This window comes from Euprymna scolopes, chromosome 24 (genome assembly GCF_053919585.1).
Source record: "Euprymna scolopes isolate OS-2025 chromosome 24, ASM5391958v1, whole genome shotgun sequence".
Lineage (NCBI taxonomy): Eukaryota > Metazoa > Mollusca > Cephalopoda > Sepiida > Sepiolidae > Euprymna > Euprymna scolopes.
This window is the reverse complement of record NC_136505.1, coordinates 38,685,080-38,706,952: the sequence shown is the minus strand read 5'-3', so window position 1 is coordinate 38,706,952 and position 21,873 is coordinate 38,685,080. Positions and strand designations below refer to the sequence as shown.

Here is a 21,873-nt window from a genome sequence, read left to right as displayed (position 1 = left end):
ACCCAGATGCTATACGTGCTCTTCGTTTATCCCAGCACTGTTTTCGGTCGCCCTGGAATTCTCCTTGCCACTGGAATCAAGCAGTGCCGATTCAGAAGTGGCATGGTTCGAGATTGCGCAACACATGCTTCACAACTCTATGCACAGCAGCTACTTTTACAGGAGGCCATCATTGTCCCTAAAAACTAAACGGAAGCCATGAAAGTTATATACACTGCCTTCAGCATAGTTGTTAAGATTCCCCTCATAAAAACAATTCAAGCTCAGAGCAAAATATAATATTTAGCCAAATCTATTTTAGAACCTTGCAAAATATACGGTTAGCCAAAAGTTGGTGAACAATGTTGTAAACCTTCCTACGCGTGGAAGTGTCACTCTTGTCATGATAAAGGCCGACTGAGGTCAGCCATTTGGCCTCAATAAAAATGGCCCTGACTACCTATACTCTTAAAAGAAAAACAAATCAAATTAAATTATATTTGTTTTAGTTGCTGAATATTGTGAAGACAGATAGCAAGGACAATTTTTATTGAGTCCGAATGGCTGACCCTAGTTGGCCTTCATCATCCAGGTAGGAAGGTTTACAACACTTTCCACCTACTTTTGGTTCACCTTGTATAGTTAAACAACGTTTTGTCACATATGGATCGTACTATATTTTTTTAGATAGGATTTCCAAGTTAAATTCAATTTTTATTCTATATTTTGTTTATTAAACTGTTAGATCAAAGTACAGAATAGTTTTAAAAATAATAAAAATAAAATAAAACGCTCTCCTCTTCATATTATTAGTTCAGCACGGTCCATATTCAGCATCTGAACTTCATATCCTGTCTTCGGTGATAAATTAAAAAAATAGATGCCATCTATCCGGTGTCTGCCATTAGGAACGCTATAATTTTCTTTCAAGATAAAACCGACTAATAATCTCTGAATATGTAGATGACTTTGATTTAAATTGCTTTCGAATTTTTCATTGAACGAATATCACGCCCTCGACTATTCAGAACCAATTAAAAAAATAAAAATCAATAAAAAACGCAACTTTTTGGCTCTTTTGTAAATCGTGTTAACCTAATAGTTACCTGAAAAAAAATATATCGAAATGATTATCAAATATAATTATAACAGTGCAAAAGTCTCAGCAGCAGCAAAGAATGGCTGCCATGCAAAGAGATTAGAAGTAGCCAAAAAACCCACATATGCAAATTAGGAAGTATGGGTGAGTTGGCGCGGCAAGAAAACCACCCTCTCCTAAACCTGAATGCCCAGGGACCCTAAGACGATCCTTACGCGAACGTCGAAAACCATCACGTTATCAATTACTTTGACAAATTAACTTTAATTAATACTATAACTTTAATTCTTTTGAGAAAGGGAGAATATCGTAATATTAAAACTCTCGTATTTTGTGTTTTTTTAAAATTTTTGCATTGCCACTTTGGTGTAGGGGGCTACTATCAGGGGCAGCAACTACTGGGGCACTATGTTGGGATTTGGGCAGCAAGATATCGGTTCACGTTACACTTGAACTTCTGCATGTCAGTACAGTTAGGGAAGCAGGGACTTGGAATGGAATTCCATAGTCTAGCGGTTCACGGGAAGAAACTACTGGAGTAGAAAGATCTTTTACATCTAGGGATCTCTACTGTGTGGGGGTGGGATTTAGCTGCCTGTCGGGTTTGTCGAGGGTGTCTACGTCGTGGGGGCACAAGTGTCTGCACTTCGCCAGAACATTCACCATTAAAATACTTGTAGAACACGCAGAGGGATGCAACGTTTCGTCGATGGGACAGAGGCTGAAGCTTGGATGCCAGTTCAGGGCCTATCAGATTGGCGACTCTTTTTTTAACCTTGTCTAGGAGCGAGAGACTAGCAGCAGATGCACCAGCCCAAATGTGACAACAATACTCCACACATGGGCGAATGGTGGCCTTATAGAGGTACAGGATACTTTCAGGTGTCAGTAATTTTCTAGCACGGTAGAGAGAGCCTACCTTTTTCGCGACGGCCCTGGCAATGTTTTCAATATAATTGTTCCAACTCATGTTTCCTGTGAACGTTAGGCCAAGCAGTTTGAAAGATGTACTCTCAGACAGGGAGTCACTGGCCATTGCTATTGGTGGCAGAGAAGATTTCTTGTAATTATTGAAGAAAACCAGTTTAGTCTTGGCAGCATTGAATGTGACCATTCATTTATGTCCCCATTCCACTACAGATTGGAGGTCATCCTCTAGTGTTTTTGCCATTTGTTTAGATATGTGTTCATTTGTTTTCCTGTCATACCTGTTATAGTGTGGTGTCATCAGCATATATACCCATCTCAGAGGCAGTTTTGTCGGCGAGGTCATTAATAAATATTAGGAACAATAGAGGTCCTGTGTTGTCTAATTATCTCCCCTTGCTATGTACTCTCTAGTATTTTCTATTAGTTCATTAAAACCTATTCTAGGTAAACATGTCTTTTGTCTAACTTTACAACAAGTGTACACCGGGAGAGATGGACGATGATGAGAGATTTTTAAGTGGTATCGAGACGAGAAAGTAACAGTAATAAAAACTTTTGTTCACCAAAAAACAAAAAAAAAAACAAAAAAAAATGCCGACCTGGATTTTTATTTGTTTGTATGCAACGTTACATGAATACTCGTTTTTTTTTTTTTTTTTTTTAAATTTTCTTATTTTGTTCTAGCTGGAGGTTGACATCTTACTGAATGCTAGACATTCACCTGCTATATTATATATTTTAACCAAACGAATTTAAAAAGATTTTAACCGTCTATTTAAGTGCAATTGTTTATATCTGTCTTGCGCTGGGTTCACCGAGTATATTTGCTAGGCAGTTTTGAAATTCTTTTTCATTTTTCATGAGTTTAGTTGCTCCAGTAATTACTAAAATGATAGTGATCTTCCTAAGATTCCAGTTACTTTTTATGCCATACATAAAACCTTGGCATTTACTTATTTTTTTTCCTCTCAGTACTGTTTAACTCAATATCATTGGGGATACTAATTTCTACTAAGTTTGCTTCTTTCTCTATGTTAGGTTTGGTAGCTCGGTTTTCTAGTTACGGAAGCTGTAGGAACTGCATAGTCATAGTGAATGGCGTATGACTTATTTCCAACTGTTGATTCTGGTAAACTTGCTCCCAGGACTTGCTGCTGCATTCAATATTCAACGTTTTATAGATGGTCCAGTGGAGATATTTACGCAACCCATTGTGTCGCCGTGTATAGTCGATTTTCACTTTCGAATGACACATGAAATAAAAAGAAAACGTATGCATCAACGAAGTCACAAAGTATAGTAATATACGACATAATCATGTCGACATACTAGTTCTCATTAGATCACCGAAGTTAAGCAACGTTGAGACTGGCTCGTACCAGATGGGTAACCATTTGGAATACAAAGCGCTGCAGGAAGGAGGACATCGACAGCTCCCTGCAAAAATCTAACACGTCATCTGTCTTGACAGGGGTATACATGCGAATGGGGACCGCTTGTAAATTTAATATTCCCTTGCCACTTCCTCCTTCGGGAGAATCCGTTTTAACCTGTTTAGTGTGAATAATGCCGTTGGTAAAACTAAAGAAAATACGTATTATAAAATACGTAGATATTCTAAAAGATGACGTTATTATTCTGTTGTGTATTATTGAGGCAAATATTTGAACAAACGTGGGAACGTAGAACATTTCAAAATAGGTAAAATAGCACGAATGAAAGCTTAAAATAACTAATAAAAATGGTTTCTGAATATATATTTTTTAGATGAGGATTACTAATTTGTATTATTCAGACTACCGTTCTCATCTTGAGTGTTATTCTTACAATGTTCCGGCCGGTGTAACCTCCGCAAAAACCTGTGGTTTAACAGATAAGGTACTAAGTGACAATCTTCTGGTGGTTAAAGGTTCAACTCTCAGTGTGGACGATAAAGGAATACAACTGAGAACTAACTAAGACATCTACTCAGTCATGGCTGATGGAATGAGAGCATGCTACTCCCATTTAGGATTCTGTACAGATGTCCAAATTTGACGGAAAGATTCCAGAGTCCGATAAGATACACATGAAGAAGGCCAGAGGTTACGTCGGCCGAAACGCTGTGAAAATAAGATTAGAACAGTAGTCTGAATAATCAAAATAATAGATATTATCAATCCCCATCTAAAAACTGAAGTAACATAAAAGAAAATACCTTCATTAATTATGCCAACTTACGAGCAAAGCGTACGCATTCTTCGGACCAGAGAATGTAATATCTCTTCTGGTCGGTCTCAGGAGGCCATGCTCCTTTAAGAGAGGTGTACCTCGTCGCCGATTATGAAGTGTGTTTTTTAAGAGGCGGCGAACTTTAAATTGATAACTCTATTTTTTTTTTGATTGAATATTTGGTAACTATCGATTATTTTGAGTTCAGCTTGGTTTGGTTATTCATCACGAAGAGACTGACATCCGGACAGCGTTTTCAAATTGTGCAAATATATTTTATTGACATTTGGTGAACGAATAATTTACATTCCATGAACGAATAATTTCACGAAATGCACCTGTCTATTGGTCATCTTGCTCGTGCGATGTAATCCCATTAGATGAGTTGCTTTGAGGATACGTAAATTTCTATGTTAATGCTGATAAACTAGACACAATAGACCACAAATTTTATTTGATCGAGTGGAGAGAGAGAGAGAAAGAGAGAGAGAGAGAGAGAGAGAGAGAGAGAGAGAGAGAGAGAGAGAGCGGATAGAATGTGATTGTGCGTTTTTTAATGATCATATAATAATGAGAACGCATATTCTTAAAATGCGCTCATCTGTACTGCGTCTTAACTTAAACACGAAGGATCAATTTACGAATGAATATATTGTCTTATGGAGACACGTCGGTATATCTAAATATGATGCCTGAATTTATTTGCTATTTTAATGCTTAGAATGTTATTTAAAACTTGTACTTAACAGACTAAAAAAAACGGCTATTTAAAATCTAAACATATTCGAACGTTCGTAACGCGAGTACATGAACATGTGAAAAGTTTGAATATATATATATATATATATATATATATATATATATGAGTACTTTTGTATAAAAAAATCACATTTTATTTTGTTTTGTTGAAAGCCATATATGCAAGGTGGCGCAAAAGTCACGCATTATTTTGAATTACTAATAACTTTAACATTTAATAAAGTTTTCTATTTTTTGTTAGAATTTAGCTGATAATACATTGACAATTGATCATGGAAAAATTTAGAACAAAGAACCAAAATTATTGAGCTTTATTTGGAAAATCGTCGTTCCATAATCTTGACTCAAAGAGGCTATCGTCGGCATTATAATTTCAGACAAACTCCCAATCAGAGCACAATTAATCGTCTTGTGAACCAGTTTCGGCAGCAGGGCTCAGTCAGTGATCTTATACGAACTCCCAGACCACGTTCAGTACGCACAGCTGAAAATGTAGCACTCGTACAGGACAGCATTGCTGAAAACCCAGACACTTCAACTCGAAGACGGGCCATTCATATTGGGATGTCCAGAAGAATTCTAAGGGAATTGCACCTGTTTCCATACCAAATTCAAATGGTACAGGCAGTGCAACTCAAAGATTTTCAATCTCGCTTAGCATTTGTTGTTCACATGTGTTCATCCATAAACTGATAATGAGCGACGAAGCCCATTTTCATCTGAACGGTTTTATGAAAACGGTTTTTACAAAACGACCGAATATGAGCAATTGAAAATCCAAGAACCGTTCATCAGCGTGAATTGCATCCAATAAAATGTACCGTATGGTGTGGTGTTACCTCGGAAAGAGTGATAGGCCCTTATTTCTTCGAAGGCGAAGACGGCGTTTCGATGACGGTAACTGCACAGCGCTATCAACAAATGACTGAAAATTGTTTAAGACCAGCTATTCAGGACAACCTGCACATGTGGATCCAACAAAATTGAGCGACTGTCCACACTGCCCATCAAAGTATGGCGCTTCTAAGGGGATTGTTTGAGAATCGTTTAATTATCAGATTTTAACTGGCCTTTACGTTCAGCAGATTTGACAGCCCCTGATTTTTTCCTTTGGTGTTATCTTAAAGAAAGGGTATATGTGAAGAATCCAAGAACAATTCATGAACTTAATAACAAAATCAGACATGAAATCCGAGAACTAGAGCCCGTTATTTGAAGAAGTGTAAAGCCCGCCTTTGTGAAGCTTTATTTAAAGCATATAAGTTAAAAAACTTAAAAATTACCAGATAAATGTATTATTTATATATAAACAGTAGTAAATTACGTTAAATGTTGCGTTTTTTATCACTTAAATAAACCAATGCGTGAATTTTGCACCACCCTATGTGTGTCTATCTCTCTCTTTCTCAATATATATATACATATATATATATACATATATATACATATATATATACATATATATATATATATACATATATATATATAGCAAGTTATAAAATAAGCCTGAAGAATCCTAGAGTGGATGAAACGCGGAATATTCTGTAGCTTAATTGCCATATATATTTTATAACTTACTAACTAGCTCTACTTACGTATTGAGCACTGTTAAAGTAAATACTTAAAGATTACGCATAAATTTATAATTTCATATATTAATTTATGTGAGTAAATGCAATAGTTGCATATATATATATATATATATATATATATATATATATATATGCAACTATACAAATATATATATATATATATACGATTCGCTATCTGTGCCTAAATTTAAACTTAAATTTCATGAACAAAGCTTTTTTCCTAGGACTGCCCGTCTGTGAAACTCTGTTCCGCTAACATGCTTTCCGGCTGACTACAAAGTGGTCATCTTCAAGCCCAATGTAAACAAATTATTGTTGAACTGTCTCCTTAAATAATCAATTTCTACTCAATTTCCGTCGTCGAACACGTATTCACCCTTATCCTCAAGTAGCTTTCGGGCCTTGATAACTGGTGACCTCTCCTATAAAACAAACAAGCAAAATTTGATTTGAATACTACATTTGCATGATACTCCTAGATCAACATACACTCATGCATAGCCATCGTTCATCGTTGGCAAAAGTGAATTGAGAATGCTGGTGGCCATGTAGAAGAATAATCTCTAGAGCACAAAAGCTTGCTCATTTTAATAGTATCGCCCCTGTCTCCGTAGCTCTTCAACTGTTCGAATAAAAAAATAGGAGGCTTTAATTTTGAAGACTAACCTTATATATCATTCAAGTATAACTTTGTTTCGTAAAATAGCTACCAGCTGTATTATAATTTTTTTATGATTTACATTTCCAGCAAATATTCCCCCCGAAAGGAGTATTCGTTAACTCGATCTTTTTTGCTAAAAATGATCATTGGAAAATGATGCGTTACCTTTTGTCACCAACCTTCTCAAACGGTCAGTTAAAACAGGTCAGTTTTACTGTGTTCTTATTTTTAATTGATAATCTTGTTCGTAATTTAATATTTTTGTACTCGTCGTATTCAAGTAAACTATCGAGACCTGTAGAAATTCCACAGCGGACTCTTTCATATGTAATATATTGCCGCTGGGCATTCTGTGGACGTTCAGCGTGAATGGAGACCTCGTAATATTATTGTAGCCCTTTTGTTAAAGCTGTAAACGTATTTATCTAAAGTAATCTGGTTAGTGTAGTGTCAGAATATATATGGTTATTACGGTTTATCCTTAATATCCTTATAGGATTATGTGACATATTCCAAAACCCACAATATCATTATACCATCTTTTGACAGAACAGATACTACCTTTGGATCACCAAGCCAGAAGACCAAGAAGGTATATTTTAATTTGACGTACAGCCCAGAAGCGACATCATTTATTTTATTTTATTTTATTTATTTTTTACATTACGTTTCCGTAATAAAGAGATCCTGTTCAGTAAAAAGGCGGATAGAAGGCGATAACATACAATGAACATTAAATTAGAGTCTCTATATACTAATTTAATGTTTTTTTCTTTTTTTTACACTGTGGTCACCACTTATCAAGGCCCGGAAGCCACTCAGGGATGAGGGTTATTGCAAATACAGTACGTTAGTGTGGAGATTTATTGAAGTGTTTACTTGAGGTGGCGGTTCATTAGGAATTTGTTTACGTTGGACTTGAAGACATCAAGGTTGTAGTCAGGTGGGAAGCAGGCAGACGGAACAGAGTTCCACAGGCGTGCAGTTCTAAGAAAGAAGCTTTGTTCACGGAATCCACGTTTTGATCTAGGCACAGATAAAGAGTGGGGAAAATTTTTGACAGTGGATTCAGCTAGACGGGTGTTTTTCGTGAAAGATTGGCGAGGGAGGACCAGAAATTGGAGTTCAGACGAGCACCTGCCATGGAAATAACGATAAAACAAGGATAGGCTCGCAATGTCTCTTCTGTGGGAGAGAGGTTGCAGGGAAGAGAAAAGGGCACTAAGCCACGAAGTCTATTTTGTACTCTGTCAAGGCAGGATAGGCTGTTTTTAGCTGCTCCTGCCCAGATATAGCAGCAGTATTCCATCCTTGGACGTACTTGGCTTTTATATAGATAGATGTTCCTAGTATGTTATCGCATTCTATCCTCCTTTTTAATAAATAGGATATCCCGATCCAATAAATCATAACCTGGAAAGCGTGAGACACGTAAGCACATTAAAGGTACTACGACATTAATATATGGCTTATAATATAAGCAGACTCACTGATTGGTATTGTGTTCTTTATCAAGATTTTAAATATTTTTATTATTTTAAAACTCTAGCAAAACCTGCGCTGATAATGTACATTAAGATGGAGGTACTTGTATAAATCGGTGATCTTTGAAGCCAAAACAATGTTAGGTTAAAACATTATTACGTAATTAAGTAAATTATTATAAATTCTAAAAATTACGAAAAATGATTTAGTAGAATACGCGTTACAACAACAACAACAACAACAGCAACAACAGCAACAGCAGCAGCAGCAGCAACGAAAATTCATCTACAATTACGTTCTTTAAAATGTGTTTTAAAAATGGCGTACGCTTAGTAAATTTAAATCAAGGGAGATAAGTCAGTTTGTCATACTGAATTAGTCGTACAACTCATTCACATTAAACATACGAAAAAAAAAACTCGATAATTTTATAAATTCTATTTGTACTTGTAATTATTTATCAATTGGATTATTTTTCCTAATTTTTGGGATTCATACTAATTTCGACATTACACGTAAGTACGTAATAATGTTTTTACCTGAAATGCGTTTAATCGAAATTTACGGTGAAAGTTTCATGCAGTGTCCTCTTTCTGGTGCAGGATTAATTCATTACTAGTCCTCTTAAAAAATAAAATTAAAAATAAATAAAATAAAATAAAAATAAAATAAATAAAACTAAAACTAAGTAGAAATATAATAAAAAAATAAAATTAAATAAAACTAAAATAAATAAAAATAAAATAAATAAAATAAAATAAGTAAAAAATAAATTAAATAAAAATAAAATAAGTAAAAAATAAATTGAATAAAAATAAAATAAATACAAATAAAATTGAAGAAAAATAAATTAAATAAAAAATAAAATAAATAAAAATAAAATAAATAAAAACAAAATAAATAAAAAATTAAAAATTGACATTGAGAGGATTACGAGTTAAGTTTTCAGTTTATCTTAAGACTTCAGTTTAAGGAAGTTGCATTTCGAAATGTACGTTCGTGCGTGCACGTGCATAGTCACTTGACGTTTCACAAGGCGCAAGAATACATGGTAGACATTTTTAAATGACAAGAAATATTTTTCATAAAATAAAAAATTATCACCTCATTTAATAATAATAAGAACAAATACTTTTCATAAAAATAAAAAAAATAGTTTTCACCTCATTTATTAGTAAAAATATTGCTGTCAGTAAGTTTTCACGAGTGGTTTACAAAACATTTTTTATGTTTTTCGTTCTTTTTTTTGGAGGTGAAAGAGGTATTAAATTATAGAACTTGTGTAGTTTAACAGGTGCTTCTTCAGTTTAAATAACCGTGTTTCCGTAAGTAACGCGCCGACAATTATCCAGTAGAATACCGTTTAACATTTCACAAAAATTCTGTGTTCTGTTTACAGTTGGGGGGCGGTAGCGGGAGCGGGTGTGTTGTGTGTTGAATGAGTGCCATATGCCAAATTGATGGTTTAACATGGTCAAATTAGTTATCATATATATATATATATATATATATATTGAAGTTTTTCATATTCTTTGTCCCCTTTGTGACTAATACTAGAACGTGTCAGTTCCCGGACTTACAATAGTTATTAGTTCATCTGATGGAAACCTAATGCATATGCAAATGACCAGGAATGATAGTTTTCACAAACCCTCCAACAATCTTGACCTCTTGAGCTGTTTGTCGAATAGTTTCCAAAATAGCAGCCCCATCTTGACTGACAGATACCTCATTAATGGTAGAAAGAGAATGACCAGGTCTGAGATCTATTTCCACAGATTTCTGGCCATGTTTCAATTCAGTATACCAACTCTTTACAAAGTCATATGATGTGGCATCATTAACATACCTTTCTCCTAATTTTATAAAAAAACTCTCTTGTAGTGTAAATCATTTCAAATATAAAACCGGATCACTGCGCGACACTCAACATGTTCCATTTCACACTTGACCCAGTTCAAACAGCTGTAAATAAAAAATCACAATTAGTTCAGAGCTCTAATTTGCCACATAACATATAAAAATATAAATTATTGCTCATCATAAATTCAAGCTAGATCAAATAACTGAAAGGGGATCATGGGAATAACTTATTGAACGAGCCTCGCCAAGAAAGAGAAAAGAAGATAGAAGAATGAAAAAGGAAACCATAAAAGAAAAAAAAAGAAAAATCCCAGATAAAGCGAAGAGGGATACATCTCGGCATTTGATTTTATATCCATTTTTTTTCTGTAAAATACAATGCGTTTTTAAAGTTTTTTCCAAACAACAACCAACAACCCGACTGCAACGTTGCTCAAACAACATTCAAGATAAGAAAAAGAGTCAGATCAACACAAGTAATATAACAATGCCCTTTTCTTTGATCGCAATTGGCAGGTTGTTCCGCTTATCCAGAAAGTAATCATGAATGCAAAGAACAATTTCGGAGAGCTCGCTGACCAGGAGCAAGAGTTTGACATCACTACGTAAGTCATATCCACAATTCTTCTTTCTTTTTTTTATATCGCAAAGATACTAAATATTGTGTACACGTGTATTGCAGCGGTCCCGACTGAATTCTGGCACTCAAATACATATTTCACAGTCTATTACGGCAATGTTACGTATTTACATGGATGTTACCAAAGTCTGTTACGGCTATGTTACATATCTACATATATGTTACAAAAGTATTTTACGGTAATGTTACATATCCACATGGATGTTACGAAAATTTATTACTGTCATGTTACGTATCCATATGGATATTACAAAATTCTGTTACTCCCATGTTACATTTCCACGTAGATGTTACGAACGTCTGTTAATGCCATATTACAGGCCCACGTGGATGTTACCAAAGTCTATTACGGCCATAGTTCATGTTCACATGGATGTTAACAAAATCTGTTATTGTCCTGTTACATGTTCACGTGGATGTAACCAAAGTCTGTTACTGCCCTGTTAGATGTCAACATAGATGTTATCAAAGTTTGTTGCGCCCATGTTACATATGCATATGGATGTTACCAAAATATGGGCCCTGTCGGTGGGGCATTAGAATACACCGACTGCCACCCCTGCATAGGGTAAAAGTCCCTCAATGGGGGTCCTGGATATGACCTTAAAATATATCCAGTGGTGAGGCCCCAGCTTGTGGGCTTTGGGGAGTGTGGAGCCACCCTTTAATTAGGATTGTTCCCAAGTTCATTATGACCCGGAGTGGTAGTACCTGTTAGGGTCCCAACTATGGGTTGAATAGAAACCGACGTGAAAACAACAAATATATTCTATTAAAAATTTTTTTCTTCAAAATCTTTGGATTCGGCATTAAATAATCCGAAAAGGTTTGATATGTCGTAAAACAAAAACAACCAACCAACCAACCAACCAAAATATGTTATTGTCATGTTACATGTCCACGTTGATGTTACCAAAGACTGTTACTGCCATATTGCAACGAAGTGTACAGATAGTTGTATAGGTGTAATTATTTACTCTGGATGATTAGCGATGCGTGTTTAACAAGGGTAAACCAGTGTTACTTAATAATAAAATTATCCCAGTATTATTTTACTTACCGTTTATCCTCGCCTGAGCATGCAGATGTTTAGCAAGAAGGTATCAAGTACTACTTTTGTGTCTTTAGTTTGACTCAACCGAAGATTGAAACCTTTCTGCTCATTACTGAAAACCTTTACGATTATGTCAATGCGGTAGTTACTTAATACTATAAATAAAAACGTTGTGCGAGATAAATACGGAACTAATTTTTCAAAACAAAGCATGAAGACACTTTTTTATCATAACTATAATAACTTCAAATATTTATTGATAGTGTCTAATTTAATTTTTTTTGTTTGTTTCAATCATTTTGGTGAAAGTTTTTATGCTTCAAGTTATTTAAATCTTCAAATATTTGTTCTGGGCTTCGCAGTATAAGACTGATTATTGCAAAAAAGACAAGGAACAGAAAATAACATCAACGCTTGGTGCATTGGAGGTCAGAAAGAGGTAGCTGCAGATAGCCTGCTCAAGTAGCAATAATCGACAACAACGGAGACCAGTGTTAATTTTGTACTTTGATATTTGTGACGTACTAAACTCCGATTGGTTTATTATTTATGTGGTCATACAGAGTGAAACGATAAAATTATCGCCCCAGAAACGACAACATGATTCCATTTCCGTTTGGTAAAAACCGGTAATCTTTTTTTGGTTGCTGACCATCTACTAGTTGGCCAGTTGTGTACAAGTCCTAAGAGCGATAGGAGCCTTCTATCATGTCTGAAAGTGACACAATGTTCAACGAGCGAGGTCAGAGATGGGCCGATGTACAACTCATGCTTTCTACTGATCAAAGTTATAACAACAGGACCGTTGCCAACACCCTCAAAATGCATTGCTGGATTGCCACGAATAACAAGGACGTGTCCAGGGTGATGAAAAAATTTCCGGAAATGGCCTTTGGTGTGGTTTTAAGGCAACATCATGCCACCCCACATCTTCGAAGTCGGCTTGAAAGTCACCACCACAGTGTACCTGGATGTGATGAAGAGTGTGGTGATTCCCTGGTGCAATAAGGTGGCCACTGGCAGACCCTGGATGTAGCAGCAGGACTTGGTGCCGACCCACAAGTCCAAAGAGAGCTTGGCTTCAGAAGGAGTGCTACGACTTTACCCTTCTCACATTGACCACCTCCTCTCCTGACCTGAAACCGCTGGACTACTTTGTTTGGTCATACGTCGAGAACATCACCAACATGATCTCCTACAACACCAAACCCAACCTGATCGCTGCCATCCGCCGAGTATTCACCGATTCCCGCCGGCACTTGTAGAAAAGGCACGTTCCCAGTTCCGGACCCGTATCGGGGCGGTGATTAAGTCTGAAGGCGACTACATTGAATAGATGTCTGCTCTACTACATAATCAAGTTACATGAATATATTATCTCAATGAAAGTTTAAAAATAAAACTGTACTGTTGGTTTCTTCAGAGCGACATTTTCATCGTTCCACCCTGTATTTATGAAGACTGACTTAATGCATCATTTATATTTGCAGAGTTGTTGGCCGCTTTACGCTGGATGTGATTTCAACAACTGCATTTGGTGTCGAAATTGATTCGCAGAAAAATCCGAATTGTCCACTCGTGAAGAGCTGCCTAAAATTCGTAAAATTTAATATTTTCTCGTCTTTAATCCCGCTTTCATGTAAGTATTTTCTATTGATCGCACCATGGATGATGTTTCTTTAAATTTTATATTGTTCATACTTGTTCATTATTACTTGGGCAGTACTCTGGGGAAGACATATAGACTATGAGGCCGACTGCATGGCAGCGATGGCTAGCACAGCCTTTGGAGGTCTCCGACTCACTGTGTATTTTTCAATATTAAAGGTGCGTCCGCTGGAAACTATTTTATGATTGAAATTCACAAGAGAAATGTTTGTATTTAAACAGGATATAACAGAGGGGGGGATTCGTAAGTTGTTCTTTAAGGACATTGTTTTCCATTGGAAGACTAGTAAAATGAAATAATGTGAGGCGAAATTATGATACTCGTCCATCGCTTGCGAATATGACTATGATCATGCAGTTGTTCTGGCTCATCAGTCGATTTGATCCCTGTGAGAAGATTCTGTAGCAAACGTCCTGACTGCTCTGTCTTTACTAATGCGAATACGAACCGAACTATTTGAAGGACATGTTCAAGCTATCATTGATCCGTTTCTGCTGTCTATGTTCATATATAGCTGGAGAACCTATGCAGAGCCATTCATTTAATCTACGAAGGTAGATTGTTCTCGTCCCATCAGCCATGACCGGGTGGATCTTTTAATTTATTATTATTTTATTATTAGATATGATAGGCTGTAGCACGGATCGAACATCCAACTTCCGGAAGACTATCATTTAAAACTGATTGTTAATCGACGCATTTACCCTGAAAAATATTTTTTTTTATGTACATTGTATTCATTCTGAACAAGCCACTGAAACATAAGACACTGGTATGGTGGGTGACAGATGTATAGGGGTTGACCTCGACGGGGACTTAGGCAGTAAATATTTTTGTTCATATGACATCTAAATTTTTTTATGCTGGTACTGTAGTGGAAACAGGTAGCAGGAAGGAAATCCCAAAACACCAGCGGCCTGAGTACAGAAGATATCAAAATAGAACATCTTTTGGTGTTTAGGGATCTCTACAATGAAGGGGCGGAATTTAGCTGCTAGTCGAATGTTGTGCCGTTACTCTACGAGTTCACATGGAAGTTATATCGGTAGAAACGTTATGAAAACCACAAAAATAAGAATAAAATCAATCTTTTTATCCATATCCGAGGGTGTGTGTGGGTTCATAATTTTTCAAACGCCATCGCTGTGTAAATCAGATCCGAACTCAGAATTGCCGATTTTAAAACCCGCAGTTGTCTCCGTTAGAGCAACCAATCACCCCTGCTATTTTGTTTATAGTATCGCCAGGAACACTTGTGGACTCTTGCACCCGGTTTTAAATTATCATGTACGTGCAAAAGTTGTTTCCAAATTTAAAATTTCATCTTGAAAATTGAAAAAAATGTGTGCGTTTTAAAAATCCTTATTCATAACAAAAAAACGTTTTCTCTCCTTGACTTGATTCCATCTTTCTAAGAGTTTATAAATACCTTGCTTTTAAAATTCTTTAGGGTTTGATGTGAAATATGAATCAAACTCATGTTCAATACGCTGTCATGATGTTAATCTAAGCTTTTCTAAATGGTTTTGCAAGCCTCGAAATCAGTGATAATCCTAGAGACTTAAATCAAACTAAAAATCTAAAAAAAAGGAGCAAGATGTCACAACCAAATTCTCCCAGGAGGTCTTTAGTCAGTAGTGCTGTGTGAGGACAAACATCATCGTCATGATGAAAGATGACGCCCTTTCTCTTGACCAAAGAAAGTTTTTTTCGTGCCAACCTGGGTAAAAGTATTGCACAAAAAACATAAACGATACTTTAATAATCTAAAAGAAAAATGTTATAAATTAAACATGTTGATATATTTAAGCAAATAACAATATACATAAAATAAATTACAATGGTTTAAAAATGACTTTTCTATAACCGGCAAAACCTTTTGCGCCGATCTGATAGTATTTTCATCACCAAACGCGTACATTATCTGGACGCATCTAGATAATCCCAGATGTCTCAAATCATCTTGTGTTCTCACAACAGCTGTTTACTATTGATTTATTTCTTATAAGATTCATTTTCTCTAGAATTTGAGTAGCAATACGTTTCTCTAAGATTTCAGTAACCTCCGTGCCCTTCCAGTGAAGGTTCCAATTGTGCTCTACCACTTTGGTCTTTCCATCCTTCTTGACCCTTCTTGCCGATCCTACCACAATATTAAGGTTAATATTACTTGATTATTTTATTTTACCTAGATTGTTTCAGTTCTCTTGGTTTCGTGTAATGTTTCGTTTGTGTTTCCACTTTTGCTTACACAGTGTTAGTCTATTTCTGTTCGGAATTACATCTAGATTCTCCAGTTCGATAAGATACACTTTAAGAAGTTCGGAGGTCACAGCGGTCGAAACATTGTGCAATACTGAAAGTGAGAATGGTAATCATAATAATTCAAATAATCCAAATTATGTATACTTATCTCACAAATTCTATTTCAGTTTATCACTGATTGGGCGGCATTACTTCGTTATATGAGTTGGTTTCCGGGCTCGAGAATTTTCCATAATATTTCAGCTGTTTCCATAAATACTGTAATTTGTATAGTGTCTAGCCATTTTTATTCTAATTTCTCTTAGCCCTTTTCATTATTTTTGGAACTGTTCCTGGTGCTCCTGTTATTATTGGTATTACAGTGTTTTTCGTCATGTTCCTTATTCCCTTCAGCTCTCTGGCAAGCTTAATGTATTTACACCGTTTTTCTGTTTCTATGATTTTCAACTTTAATCTACTGGGACGGGGTGAAATCTAATATTTGTCAAGTTTTTTCACCATTTTGTTAAGTGTTTTCACGTTCGGTCTTCTAGCTTTGATAAGTCGTATGTCTCTTTGTATTTCTATAGTTTTTACGTAGTTCACTCTAATTCGGTTGTTCTATGCAGCTGTTCGTAGCAATTCAGTTTCACTGCTCAAGTAATCATTTTGTATCCGTGTTCGTGTGTTTTCCGGCGCCATTTCTTTGGCCAGTTTTCTAAATTTCTTCTTTTCCAATTTTGCATTTCTCGACTTTTATGACTTTGATTTTCCCAAACCGACGCCGGCTAATGCTTGTATTATTTATCTGGTTGTTTAAAGTGAATTGATTTGTATAGTTCCCAGTGGACAACTTCTTGACTCAACCAAGTTAGTTTTTGTATTCATTATAGGCTATTTTGCAGTTTATTTATGATGTGGTTTACTGTTTCGTCTCTGTTTACACAGTCTACATTTACTGTTTTCCTGGATTTTGTATATCTTGGCTTTTACACAATTCTTTCTGATCGGGTTATTCAATTCATTTTATCTGTTTAAGTGTGATATTTTCGTATCAATGTCAGTGTGTTTTTGTATCCCATTTCTTTAGTCAGCTTTATAATATAATTGTTTCGCTTCTAATTTTGCTTTTCACGCCTTTTTTGTTTTCAATTTCAATGCTTTTTGTATTAGTTATTTTGCCAGTGTTTTGTATCGTCGTATTCAGATTTCGATTCTATACTTACCAATTATTTTTGCCATGCTTCCCCTTTCAAATAGTGTCTGACAGTATCATAATTCTGGTATAGTGCATTGTGCATAGTCATTATTTTCCCAGTTCTAGGTTGTCAATCGAGTATGCCGGCTGGAGAACTTTGATTTATAAGTTTTATGAGGTTGCTATTTTAGATTTTATTGAGTTAACACGTTCCTGTGAAAACTCTATTTGCTTTTAGAAGTGAAGATGAAAGCGAATCCCAACGAAGTAGAGCATGAACGAGAGTGGCTATTCAAACCAGACTCTTTTTGTCACTTGTTCGAATCGCATCTTAGTATTACCATAACCGGTCACAGCTTTAACACCTTTATTTCGTAAAGTTATTTAAATGCTACCGGGTGCAGCAATTTTTTCACTTATAAGTAATAAAGATGTTAGGGGTGTGAGTGTTGTGCAATTCGACAAATAAATAATAATAAAAAAATAAAAATAATGGAAGGTATAATCGCGATGTATCCATCAAGAATTAGTTGAATCATCTGCAATTTCGTCTGAAAAATCATCTCCATATATTACGATCTATATCGGTTATCAGTGACATTATATCATTTATTGGCAAGGGCCACTTGCGCTCGGAAAAACTTCATCATTTGATGATTTGGCATCCACCTTGAAATTAATTACACGCATATAGTAATGTCATGAATCCTAGTTGCCATTGGTCGTTTAGACGCCAATTTAAAATGAATTACAACTTTTAATTATAATCTCTTTAATAAAGACTAATTGAATCGATGTTCATAAAGTTTAATTCAGTAGAAATAAACATGGCATAATATTTAAGATTTATAATCGAGAATTACCATGTACCAAATCGCGATGGACGCTTCTTGGAGATTCAAATCATCTATATAATAATCAATTTTTCCCTTCCTTAGTCCGTACGTTACACTTTGAAAAAGCTAAATACAATTTTTGAAGGTGAAACTACTTCAAAAAGGCGAGAGGTTAAAAAGGAAAGGTCACCCATATTCTTGCCCAAAGTTGCCAGATTGGCCTTTTTAAAACCACATTTCGCGAATTCGGTCTTTTTTTAAAAACAGTTTAGCGAGCGGCGTTTAAAAATTGTATTTGTCCTATTAGGTTGGTGCAAAATAATGCCATTTTTTATCAGATAATAACGTTAAAAAAACGACATTATTTTTGCACCAACCTAATAGTTCAAAGCGAAACGCACGGACTAACTAAAGAAGGAACATAGACAAGCAGACTATTATATAGATATGATCAGTGTTGTAATTATGTGAGAAAAGAACTCGTAGTAATTTCGACGTGCAGCGGTTCTTCATCGAAGAAAGAAGTCAGCGAAACGTTATATAAAAAGGAACATTAAAAAAAGGAGGGGAAAAGCATTGTCTGTCAAAAGCTGTTGGGCTGAAGAAGTAGATTAAATAAAGTTTCTTAAAATGTGATTTCATTATTTGCATTGAACTATATAGCACACTATTACTTCCTGTGTATTTATAAGTACTTGAAGGTTTATCAGTTGCTCCTGTAATTAATGGTATTATAGCGATTTTCTTTGCATTCTATATTCCTTTCTCTGGCAAGTATTTGCTTCGTTTTTGTGCTTCCTTAATATTCACGTTTGATGGGACAGTGAAATCTAAGTATTTTCCTCCTCATTCACTATTATCAGGTCGGGTCGGATTGCTTTGATGAATTTGTATAGTTATACCTTCATATCTCAAGTATTTCATAATTTTCGTTTTCAAACACTGTCTCAGGTTTATGCCTTTACCATTAATTTGCGTATCCAGAATGCAGGCGTGTAGTAATTCCCAGCAGACTGCTTTTCCAGATGAGTCTGTTTTTTGGATTCCTTTTGAGTTATCTGCTACATTCACTTATTATGTGGTATAACATTTCGTCTCTTTACTTACAGAGCATACACTTACTGCTTTCTTTGATTTTCTCAATGTATGCTTTGATATAGTAAGCTCTGATCGGTTTATTCTGTGAAGCTGCCAGTAGAGATTATGTTTCTCTAATAAGATGCCCTTTTCGCCGCCATGTCAAGATGTTTTCATTAGCCTCTTTGTTCAGTCTTATGAACTGCTTTTATTTTCATATTTCTTTCCGTGTATTTTTGTTTACACTTTGGTGATACATCTTGCTACGATAATACGTTTTTGTTGCCTTCTAGTCCAGATGCTCAAGTTCTTCTTTTTCCAACCTATGAGCAAGTCATTATTTTAATATGAACATGCTCCAGAGATTTATTCGTTTTATCAGGTTTCTACTATATAATTTAGTTTCACGTCTTTCTTAGTTATTCTCCATCAATCTTGTCCTTTATTTCTCTTGATTTGGTGATGTCTGCATCCAAAGCTCCAATATATTTTTAAGTATCATATTTCTAAAATGTCCTAATCTCCTCTTGGTTGGGTAGTTGCATGTCCCTTGCTGTCTCATAATTCCCCTTTTCGTCCCTAGATATGAATCCTTTTATATTCGAAATTAAATTGGAGTGTCATAGCCCTTTTTACCGCCTTTCCTCGGGGAATAGTTTAAAGGAACTCATTCTACTCTGATAGTATCATGTCTCTGATTGATAGATTTTGTAATTCCTGTTGCTCTGACTGTACTAACATGCAAAAATTTCAATGTAATATGAACAAATATCTTGGTGTTAAACTCCCTACTTGAAATGTTCCATAATTCACAATCGTCTCTTGCGTTTCATTGACATTGTGCCTTGGTGTGTGTAGATCTATGTGTGTATAAATATTTATCTAATAAACTTCTAAGCTACTGTTCAGATAAGCCTGCAATTAACAGAAAATAGTAATCATACACCAAGGATTGTTTATACCGAGTAAAATCTTAGATGAATAACGTGTACAGAAATATGTCGGCAAGTTAAACTGTTCATTTCAACATGTCCACATATTTCTATTACATTTGCACATGCGCAAATTCATTCACAGCTTGAAGTGGTTTAATTTTAAATCTTTCTTATCTACCTGTCGATAGCTAAGACAGTAGGGAACGTTGCTGGACCGTCAAGTCATTGGTTTCGATTCTAGCTGATGGGACCCAAGTCAACAAAAATGGTCCAAAAAATGTTATACATTTTATTGCACTAAATGTTATATTGAACAAAGACCAATGAAAAAGGAAACTTAAACGAGACCAATAAAACAGAACAAGACATTTACTTTAATAAATACTCAATATGGAATCGCATTCCCTTTTGATTTCTTTAAAAGATCAATCCTTTTAGACATGTTCTCAACCAAAGTGGAACACTGAAGAAGAGATGCTATTCCATTCGCTTTGCACAGCTTCATACAGTTTGTCATTGTTTGAAAATGTTCTTCCAGCCAATGTACGAGATATTATGGACCGAATATTCTCGATTGGGTATAAATCGGGGTTTTGACCTGGCCAAAATATCACATTAATTGACAGATAAGGAAACCATTTTTCTGTGACTTTAGCAGTGTGTGCAGGGATATTACCATGTTGGATAATAATGTTCTGGGATATTCCCAGCTTTTGGATACTTGGTAACTTTTTTGTTTCTAATATTCGAATGTATTCCTTTGCATTAATTGATTTCGCACATCTAATAAGTTCCCCAACTCCGGCTGCAGTAAAAGTTCCCCATACCATTATCCCTCCATTCCCGTGTTTAACTGTCGTTTTTATGTAACTTGGCGAAAATATTCGGAAAAAAGAATGACTCTGTCGTGTTCAATCAAACGTGTCTAAATAACGAATATATATATATATATATTTGGCAGCAAGTCGTTATTTAGACACGTTTGATGAACACGATATATATATATATATATATATATATATATATATATATATATATATATATATATATGTATGATATTCAATAGATAATTGGCTCTGTAATAATAAATATGAAATTTGCATGAATCAAAATATATTTAAATGTATTTTATTACCGGGCAAAATCGGGCGCCCACCGCTAGTTTTAAATAAATGTAGAAAAAAAAAACATATCCGTTTACCTTATTCAAATGATATTGAGCTGAATAATTTTTTATGGGAAAAGAAAGAGTCATTGTCTCTTCATAGTATTGACCATGGCAAGAATTTATTATTTCAAAAAAGAAACGATCTTAATAGATCATGTAAAAACAGATTATGTAAAAACCACTATGTAATTTCCATGCTATTTAAGTTGTAACAATTTAATTTAATGTTTATTTTTGATGAAGCTTCTTTAAAGGTCACCAAATATGTGACGTCATGGTTGATGTCACGTGTACACTGATAATAAAATATAATTATTAAATAACAGCATTCACTATTATATTGCGGTTATCAGCATCAGCTTGTCATCAAGTAAATGAATGGCCTGTTGATAAGAAGAGGAGTTGATTAGTTTAAGTAACCGTATTATTTGAATTCTTTCGGGCTACTGTTCTCATCTTGAGTGTTATTTTCT

At 35.1% G+C, this 21,873-nt stretch overlaps 1 protein-coding gene across 2 annotated transcripts in view; it reads left to right on the top strand.

The window, feature by feature from the left end:
* LOC145246657 (cytochrome P450 3A11-like) overlaps positions 1 to 21,873 on the top strand; it is a 94,859-nt gene that overhangs the window by 29,802 nt on the left and 43,184 nt on the right. Inside the window, exons 5-7 of one of the 2 annotated variants that reach the window (XM_080108365.1) lie at positions 7,319 to 7,435; positions 11,096 to 11,184; positions 13,764 to 13,912. In XM_080108365.1, coding sequence (XP_079964491.1) covers positions 7,319 to 7,435; positions 11,096 to 11,184; positions 13,764 to 13,912 — 355 coding nt within the window. The remainder of the gene's footprint in view (positions 1 to 7,318; positions 7,436 to 11,095; positions 11,185 to 13,763; positions 13,913 to 21,873) is intronic. The other variant, XM_080108366.1, reaches the window with a different exon arrangement.